General features: G+C 31.2%; 1 protein-coding gene across 1 annotated transcript; it reads left to right on the top strand.

The window, feature by feature from the left end:
• Positions 1-2,160: 2,160 nt before the first annotated feature.
• On the top strand, positions 2,161-5,601 carry LOC130941748 (cathecol O-methyltransferase 1-like). The gene is made up of 4 exons (XM_057870326.1): positions 2,161-2,618; positions 3,756-4,066; positions 4,382-4,446; positions 5,237-5,601. Exons 1-4 carry the CDS (start codon positions 2,188-2,190, stop codon positions 5,534-5,536), a joined length of 1,107 nt encoding a protein of 368 aa, XP_057726309.1. The 5' UTR covers positions 2,161-2,187; the 3' UTR covers positions 5,537-5,601.
• Positions 5,602-10,962: the final 5,361 nt, after the last annotated feature.

Here is a 10,962-nt window from a genome sequence, read left to right as displayed (position 1 = left end):
TATAATAATATTTTAATATATTATTATATTAAAATATAAATTAATTTTTAATTATTTTATATTTTTAATTATATAAAATATTTAAAATATTTTTTATTTTAATAATTAATAATATATATTATTTTAAATTTTATTTAAAAAATATATATTAACATAAAATTGAATATATTGATTCGTGATATTTAAACATATTTAAAAAAATATTTTTTATTAAACCACAATTAAACATAAAGACACCAATCTATAAATAGCATCTTTGTGGTAAAAGTGGAGAGTTGACATGCGTATCAAGAGTGGGGCCAAAAACGAGTTAAACCCCAAAACGGTCCTTGAAATTGGCGTTTTGCACTGAAATCATCCCTAAGATTTCAATTGTACCAATTACGTCCTTAAGATTGAAAAAAATGCACTATAGTAGTCCCTGACCCATTTTCCATTAACGACGTGATGACATGGTATGATGACGTGGACTGTAAGTGACACGTGTCACTTCATGATTTGGCCACGTGTAATGGTAGGGTGATGTGGTGGCCAGTGACATGTGGCATGCTGACGTGGATAGTTGTGCCACATGTCACAATGTTATTTGGCCACGTGTCCGGTTGTGCCACGTGTCGCAACAGTATTCGTCCACGTGTCATCCATTATGCCATCGTTGAATATGCACCAAATTAGTCCCTCACTTTGCATTAAGTGACTCATTTTAGTCCCTGAAATTGAATGTCGTGCACCAAACTAGTCCCTTCACCAATTTTTTCTCATTTTTTTAAATTTAAAATTTTAATATCTTGGATCCACTAATTTCAATTCTATTTTTTCATATATCGTTTAAATACAAGTGCTTTTATAAAAAATTTTAAGATTTTAGTTTTAATTATATAATTTTTTTTTAATAATTTAATATTGGTAAATTTTGTAATATATAAGTATGTTATTATAAAAAAATAATTATATGATTGATTAGACACATTTTTTTCATAAAAAAACATATGTTTTTAACAAGAAATTAATAATTAAAATAAATATTTTTTTCTTATGAAATACACGTTTTCGCTATGTATAAATGAGCTAGATTGAAGGCACTTCAACTACCCTCACTACCACTTTTGATCTCTGCAGTTTAGACGAAAGAGGTCGGAGATGATAATGAAGGAAGCTTGAAATGCTTTCATGTCAACTCCAAGACGGCGGCTATTAGACGTATCCGCAAGAAAAAAAATATTTTATAAAAGTACTGAATGGGGTTGGAGATGGTAGTGAAGGTGCTTGAAAAGCCTTCACGTCAACTCCAAGTCGGCAAATAGGGTATTCGCAAGAGAAAAAATATTTTATAAAAACACTTTTATTTGAATAACGTGTGAAAAAATAGAATTGAAATTAATGCATTCAAAAATATTGAGAATTTTGAATTTATAGAAAAAAATGAGAAAAAATTGGTGAAGGGACTAGTTTGGTGCACGACATTCAATTTCAGGGACTAAAATAAGTCACTTAATGTAAAGTGATGGACTAATTTGGTATGGCATCATGGATGACACGTGGACGAATACTGTTGCGACACGTGGCACAATCGGACACGTGGCCAAATAACATTGTGACACGTGGCACAACTATCCACGTCAGCATGCCACGTGTCACTGGTCACCGCATCATCCTACCATTACACGTGGCCAAATCATGAAGTGACACGTGTCACTTACAGTCCACATCATCATGCCATATCATCACGTCGTTAATGGAAAATAGGTCAGGGACTACTATGGTGCATTTTTTTCAATCTCAGGGACGTAATTGGTGCAATTAGAATCTCAGGGACGATTTCAGTGCAAAACGCCAATCTCAGGGACCATTTTGGGGTACCTCCCATTTCAAGATATTAAAATAGACAATTAATTAAATGAAGATGATAAAAATATTTTTTTTAAAGATGTTTTATTTAAAAGTGTAATCTATTTATTTAGTTACATTTTAAATAAAAATAATATTTTTATAAATATTAAAATTTAATTATATAATTTATCATTTAAATATTAAAAAAATATATTTTCATAGAAAAACAATTATAAAATTTTTATTGTAATATCTACATTGAGATAAGATTTCAGTTTATATAAGTCCAACTCTAAGCTACATAAACAACACCATCCAATTTCTCTGCTTTGTTGCTACTGTCGCTTCCGAACATCTATGGCTCTTGCATCACATGATTCCGATGCAAAACTTGAGAAACAAGAAGATGATGCCTTTATGTTTGCGCAAATGGCATGTTCAGTTGTGGTTCCAATGGCTGTGAGGACCACAATAGAGCTTGGTGTATTTGACATTATAGCAAAAGAAGGCGAAGGTGCAAAGCTCTCAGCAAAAGACATTGCGGATCGCATTGGAAGCAACAACCCTGAAGCAGCATCAATGTTGGATCGTGTTCTCAGGCTTCTTGCAAGTCATTCATTACTGTCTTGTTCTGTTGTTGAAGATCCAGAAAGCTCTAATAACTTGCATCACAGGCTGCTGTATTATAGCCTCTCACCTGTTTCCAGATACTTTGTGACTGATGCTGATGGTGAGTCTTGGGGACCCTCTTTGGCGCATCTTCTGGATAAAGTCTTATATCCATGCTGGTCAGTAAACGCATCGCATCTTATCTTGGATTTTTATGCCCTTTCACTAAATAAATTATTCTATTTTATTAATTTTTTATCTGTAAAATTATTTTATAATACATATATTTATGTATATATTGTCACATACATACATTATTAGTAAAAATAATAAGGATAGAAGACTAGAAAATTAACTTTTAATTAATAATGTATTGATTAATTATAAATTTTTAAATAAAATTTAAATTTTTGATGAATTAATAATTTTTTAATTTGTCAAATTAAAAAATATAATAAAAAATAAAAACATTAGCTCTTTTTTTTATGTAAAATTAACTCCTTTAGTATTCATTTAAAAAAAATAAAATATAAAATATAAAATTTGAAAGTAATAACTTTTTTAGAATTATTTGTTATGCTAACTTGATAATTACGGCTGACGGCAACTACACCTTAGGTTAATCCTTTAAATCCAATTAAAAACCGACAAATTTCAATGATTATTAGTCAAATATTTTTAAATTATTATTTCACTCTTATATTCTTTTTCTTATTTTAAATTATAATTCCTTTATTCAATTATTGAAAAATTCAAAAAGCAGAGTAAAAGAAATTTTGTTAGATAGACAATAATTTGTGAACAATATGAACAATGAGCTCTAAAATTGGACCAATAAAGTAAAAACACAATATATCCCAAATTACCCACTTAAATCTTAATATTAGGATAACTATTCGCATACCTAGAGAATTAAACATCTGATATATCTATTGTTTACATTGTTTAGTATTTTTATTATCTATCTATACTTTTCCAAAAACAAATTATATTTGATTTTGACTATTTCCTAACTAATAAAGATCTAGGTGTATCGTTGATAATATAAATTAAAATTTAATTTTATGAACAAATAATTCATTTCAGGAGTTTTAGATCTAGTTAATTATTTTGTTTTTATATAAAGCTGATAATTCAAAATTATAGGGTAACTTGATATATTTACTATTCTCATCTAATAATCTTTCACCATCAATTTCAGATGAAAATAAATAAAGTTGCAACTTATTTTAGACTTAACATTCCAAAGTAAGTAGTATATGCATGAGTTACGATAGTATCTTTCTTTTTTCTATTGGTGGGTTTTTAATTATCAGGAGTGAACTGAAAGGAGCGATCTTAGAAGGAGGTATACCATTCAACAGGATTTATGGTATGAATGTGTTCGAGTATGCAAATATTGATCCACGGTTCAACGAGGTTTTCAACAAAGCTATGCTCACATCCTCCACTATATCAATGAAGAGGATTCTTGATGTCTACAAAGGCTTCGACCACATCAATAAACTGGTTGACGTTGGTGGTGGTCTTGGAGCCACTCTCAACTTGATCACTTCCAAATACCCTCATATCCAGGGTGTCAATTTTGATTTGCCTCATGTTATAGAAAATGCTCCCATCTATGCTGGTATATATGATCTACCATTATTTAATTTATTTGTATACATTTTTGTTTAATTTAAGATGGCTTGTTTACTCTTGAAGTTGATATGATATTAGAAATTAAGGATGGCATGATGTTACATGAAGCTAGTAGCATGACAGAACAAATTTCCAACTTTTTTTTTTTTATTGATTTTGTAAGCGATCTCTCGTGTTGTATATGTGCTTCGAATTTATGAATATTGTGTTACGGTGTTGTTTTCTTATTATAAGAAGTTGATAGAAACATTTTGTTGAAGTACTAAAAAGAATTGAATGTTATGTTGTTCTATTGTTGCAGGTGTGGAGCACATAGGCGGAGATATGTTCGAGAGCGTTCCCAACGGGGATGCCATTTTTATTAAGGTGAGTTCAAAGTTACTCTGTTACTTGCAAATTATTCATCATGATAAGCCTTAAAAAAATATCTGAAAGACTTGGCACTAAGATTGAGAGAATGATGAAAACAGAGGAGAAAATGAATTCTGCAGAATATAGAAACTATGATATTGAATATGTGACTTGTGTACTTGATTATCATGTTATCCACTTTACATACATGTATAAGAGATTGATTTGGTCTAAGAGAGGATAAGAGAACAACTAACTAACTAAGCACAAAGGAAAATTAGTTAAAACAGATATTCTTGAAGGCTTTCTTGATTGCTCTGTCACTTGGTCCTTATGCTTCTCTGATGCATTGCTCTTATATCTATCAAATATACACACTACAAATTAATAAAAATGCTATTTGTATACTAAAATTAGTTACCAAAATCAGTCATCATGTATTTGTATATAAATACATGTGTTGTGTAGCCTATTTTCAATATATATTTTATACTAGTAACTGATTTTAATGTACATATAGCATATTCAAAAAATTATTTAGTAAATTAGATTTTGAATATTTGTGTATAATAAATGTGTTATTGAATTCATTTTTTATATGTATTTTTTTATTTTATATAAAAAATTTATTTGATAGCTAATTTTTTATGTACACGTAATGTTTGATCACATTAGCATGTATTAATAAATTTTTTCTCCGAAACATTTACACTAGAAACCGGAGTTAATGTTAATGGAACAAACTATATACATTATGATTGAGTTGATCCCATAGTTTTCTTAAATTATATTATTTTATTTCTAGAACATACTTCATGATTGGGATGATGAAGGATGCTTGAAGATATTAAAGAATTGTCGGAAGGCTATACCAAATGATGGGAAGGTGATTGTGGTGGATAAAGTTCTTCCTGCAGTGCCAGAGCAGACAGATGTTGCTAAGATGACTTTCAGATCTGATGTTTTTATGATGATTCAAATGCCAAAAGGGAAGGAACGAACCCACCAAGATTTCATGCATTTGGCCAAAGCATCTGGATTTAGTAGCATAACATTGCTTTGTAATGTATCTAGCTTATGGGTCATGGAGTTCTTCAACCAATAGCCACACCACAAACTTTCAAATGTCTTAAAACAAGAGTTAATAATTTATTTTGATAAATTTTAAGTTAAATCATTAGTTAGGTCTTTATATCTTTTAGTGTTCTCACAATTGTGTTTAATTTCAATAGATATGAATAGAGATGTCAATTTGGCTCTTGGCTCTCGGTTTAGTTCCAGACTCACACTCTAAAAAGTCCTTTTTAGTCTTAGTTCCCAATAGTCCTCCAATTAAAATGCTAGACTTGATAATCTATGAAGTTAATCCTAAACTATTTAAAATTTTAGGTTACTTATTGAACAACACCAACCAACTCTAATAACTGACGTAATAACGTATGGACTTTAACTTAATCGATTAGTTTATGGTGACCTGCTATTATGATCGATCATTTGTTGACACCAGGATAATCGTCGACCGACCAACTCCCTAGATGATTACCACCCGATTTCAATGATATAGGATCGAAAGTGGTAAAAATATGGACCATATTTTGTGTTCATGGATCGCATCTGATCTGCATATCCGTGATATTTATCCAAATTCGATCTAAAAATTACGGATATAGATCCGATCCGTAAGGCTATCGGATCGGATCGGATCAGATCCGCATACTAATCGGATCGAATTGCGAATTTTGTGTAGATATTCGCATATCTAATCCGCATATCCGCATATCCGAAAAAATAAAGAAATAAATAAATAAATATTCTTTTTATATTTTATTTTAACTAATAATTATCATATATGTTGTATTATTTTAATTTATTCTTTAAGAAATGTATATTTAATATTATTTTAAGAGTAAACATATTTAAAAGTATAGAAAAAATGAATTTTATTGATATATTTTTTAATAAAAATAAGCTTTTTAAAATATTTTTGTATTTTACGGATATATTCGATATCCGATATCCGATATCGGATATCCGATATCCGATATCCGATATCCGATATCCGATATCCGATCCGATCCACACATTTGCGGATTGGATCGGATCGGATCCAAATTTAAAAAATGCGGATATAAAATCCGATTCGATCAGATAATTTTAGTGCGGATCGGATTGAAATTTTGGTCATATCCAATCTGATCCGTGTTCACTTCTATGGTAACTATAGTTAATATAGGGCTAAAATGAGAGGCCAAAATTAAATATTAAAAATAAATTTAAAAAATGTGGTAAAAAGGATAGTTCTAAAGTTGGCTCCAAACCCTCTAGGCTGTATAATAGTTTTGTCAAACTGAATTTTTTGAGAAAAAAAAATCTTTATTTTTGGATCATTTTTTATCCTAACCCATATAGGACTAAGGCCTAAATTTTATAGTACTAACCCTATTGATGGTTGTAAATACGATATATTCCAAATTCATAATAAAAAATAACAATATCAATACAGAGATCGACTCATAAAATTTGTTACTGGAAAAATGGTTGTCAAAATTTAGGCGGGCAATACATACTATATCTTATCCTCATAATCTCTCTCATATAATGACTTGTAATAAATGAGCAATAACTAAACTAATTAGTTAATTTAAGAATTTAGAATATTTATTAATATATATGAAATTTGAAATAATTAAATTTTATATTTATTTTAAAAAAATTTGATATTTTTTCAGATAAGATAAGATAGAGTAAGGTTTAAAACTTTAGAGTGCGGATAGGATTAAAATTGAAAGATTTTCATCCTGCACATAGGATAGGGTAGAATTTTAATAAAATTTTTAACTCGTAAATAAAATTAAGGTAAGGTCTAAACTCTATCATACTCTACCTATTGCCAACCCTATATAAAATACCCGTATATGAACCAGATGCGTAAATATTTCTTGAATATGAATGCATAAAAAAATTTCTAGAGACAAATTGTTATTTTAACGAGGTAAATTAATTTTTTTCCCTCAATCCAAATTAAAAAACCAACAAAAACAACTAATTTCAGCCTAAAAAAAATCAATTATCCATCGTTATTGTTTGAGGTTATTATTTTATCTTTTATTTTTACTTATTCTCTTTTCTTTTTAATACTACAATTTTAGTCACCAGTTATCATGGTTTTGTTAGAATAAATTAATTAATTGACCCAGATCATCTATATTGAATCACCAAAAAATATAATATAATGCGAAAGCGTACCTTTACTCATAAGAGTCAGAAATTAATGGAAGAATTTGAATCTTGTAGTTCTTTCGATCTTCCTCAACCAAAGCCTTCTGTATTCCTAGGCGGCTGAACTGCAACTCTTTTGATGGGGAAAAAGCAACAAAGGCGGCTTTGGTATATTGGGGACCGAAACCCTGAAGGTCTATTTATATTTGAGCATGGCACTCATTAAACCCTGAAGCCCAAATAAAATAGTATCTAAAACCCAAAAGATAATATATCTAAAATCCAAAAAAATAATTATCTAAAGAACAAAAGATAATATCCGGTTTTATTCTCATTTAATTCCAAATCAAAAGTAATAATGACTTATTCAATTAGCATTTATAACAATAAATGAAATCATCATTATATAAGTCATTTAATTTGAAATAGCATCATTTGTGATTATAATTGATATATGTATTGCCCACAAATAAGTTAGGAAATTAAATAATTTCCTAACAATCTCCCACTTGGGCTATACATATATTCTTTCTTGACATAATCACATCTCATAAACTTTATGCGCGCATCTGAATGCTATTTCTCTCATTACTTTAACAATCTAGTCCGTCTCATACATTAGATATGAAACTACCACAACTTTTATCACATTAAATGCCGTGACTAAACCACGCCAATCACCATCCTAATATACTTAACGACATAGATCAAATTTGGATGAGTAATATGGAAATTATATGCCAAGTGATCTCATGCATGTCTATTTCCAGCTGGTCCAACTTTATTGAGATCAAACACAATACAAATATTGCAAAATGAACATTTCATATAACATGAAATAAACCATCAACTTAATTCTGCAGAAAAATAACTCAATATCTGTCATAGGACATATAGCATAAAATAAACTCCCACTAAACCAAGGCATCACAAATGTTGACACCCATCCGAGCAATGTGCTCATGAAAGACTTTAGGGGTCAATCCCTTGGTTATTGAGTCTGCTAGCATATACTCTGTTCCTATATGTCCTATGGAAATCTATTTTTCTTAAACTTTCTCCTTGACAACTAAGAACTTGATGTGTGTATGCTTCGATTTTGTCAAACTCTTATTGTTGTTGGAGTATAATACTGCTGACTTATTGTCACAAAATATCTTTAATGGCCTTTCAATGTCATCTACTATATGAAGCTCAATGACAAAGTTTCGCAACCATATGCCATGAAATCAGAATCAGAGTACCTAATGATCTCCAAAATTTTCTGATCTCCGATAAGAAAGCATGTAATCCTTTGGTCTCTTTAGATAACGCATTACGTGTTCAATAGCTATCCAATGATCCATGCCTGGATTGCTCAAGTATTTACCCAACACTCCCACTATAATGATATATCGGGACTTGTGCAGACTTGAGCATCCATTAAGCTCCCTAGTGCTGATGCATAAGGTTTATCATGCATTGCTGTCCTCTCAAGATCATTTTTAGGTCATTGCTTGAGACTGAACTTGTCTCCTTTAGTTACGGGTGTGTCCATTGGTCTACATCTTTTCATGCCATGTCTACTTAAAATCTTTTCGATATAGTTCTTTTGTGATCATCCAAGAATACCTTGAGAGCGATCTCTTAGTATCTCGATTCCTAATACAAAAGAGACATCACCAAAATCTTTCATTTCGAATTTGTTCGATAGAAATTTCTTAGTTTCATGTAACAAACCTATATCGTTACTGGCAAGTAGAACGTCATCAACATGTAAGACCAAAAAGATGTATTTACTCCCACTGAACTTGCGGTATACACATTTATCTATAATATTTACCTCAAAACCATATGAGGTAATAACTTGATGAAACTCATGATACCATTAATGGGAAGCTTGTTTCAGATCATAGATGGATTTTCTCTTTTCTCTATTGGATCTCCTTAATGACACTTCTTGAGGTTGTTGAGCTTGCTGTATGGATTGGGATTGAGGAGGATTCTCATCATTTTCTTGTACTGTAGCAGTATCTCGAGTAACAACAATATTCTCATTGTTCTCTTGTACTGTAACTGGATCTACAGTAGGATTCTCATTTTGCTCTTGTACTATAACTGTATCTTGAACAACAATAGGCACAAGGACCTGATCATTGTCAGTTACAGAATCTTCATCAAAAGCAACATTCCTAATATTTCCTTTCCCCCAAACTCAACATCCTCAAGAAATCTCGCATTTCCCGTTTCAAAATTAGACTTTAATACAGGATTGTAAAACTTGTACCCCCGTGAACGCTCAGCGTAACCAACAAAGTAGCAACTAATTGTCCTTGAGTCCAATTTTTTTTCATGCAGCCTATAAGGCTGCGCCTCAGTTGGACATCCCCAAATATGCAAATACTTTATACTAGGTCTTTTTCCAGTCTAAATTTCATATGGGGTTTTGTTAACTGCTTTGCTTGGCACCCTATTAGGGATGTACACTGCGGTCTTTAAGATTTCTCCCCAGAGTGATTTAGACAAGGAAGAATGATTAATCATACTTCTCACCATGTCCTTAAGAGTTCGGTTCATTCGCTCTGCAGTAGCATTCATGCTAGGTTTGTCTGGCATGGTGTATTGCGGAACAATACCACACTCCTCCAGGAAAATAGCAAAAAACCCGGGACGTTACTCACCTGAACCGTCATATCTTCTGTAGTATTCACCACCACGATCAGATTTAACAGCTTTAATTTTCTTTCCAAGTTGAAGTTCAACTTCAGCTTTGAAAGACTTGAAAACATCCAAGGCTTGGGACTTTTCATGAATTAAATATAGATACCCGTAACGAGAGTAATCATCTATGAACGTAATAAAGTACCGTTGTCCATTCTAAGAGACAGCAGGGAATGGGCCACATATATCGGTATGTATCAGTTCTAAGGCATCTTTAGCTCTCTCGGCACCTAATTTCCTTTTGTTTGTTGTTTTCCCCTTCATGCACTCAATACAGACTTCAAAGTCCGCCAAATTTAAGGGTCCAAGAATTCCATCCGACACAAGCCTCTGAATTCTCTGTTTAGAGATGTGACCTAGGCGTTTGTGCCATAATGATACCGAATTCTCATTTAGTTTTCGTTTTGTACCCGTTTGCAGTATTTCATTATTATAGGAATTTAAGTCAAGCCTATATAGATTATCCACCAAATGACCAGAGCAAATATTATTCGAATTATAAAAGAGACTAACTTTATTGTCTCTAAACGAACAAAAAATAATCTGATTTGTCCAAACGAGAAACAGAAACCAAATTCCGTCTTAAATGACGGTACATAAAATGTCTCTAAT

The sequence above is a fragment of the Arachis stenosperma genome, chromosome 7 (assembly GCF_014773155.1).
Source record: "Arachis stenosperma cultivar V10309 chromosome 7, arast.V10309.gnm1.PFL2, whole genome shotgun sequence".
NCBI classification, from domain to species: Eukaryota; Viridiplantae; Streptophyta; class Magnoliopsida; order Fabales; family Fabaceae; genus Arachis; species Arachis stenosperma.
Note: the sequence above shows the minus strand (reverse complement) of the source record. Positions and strands in the feature narration are given on the sequence as shown.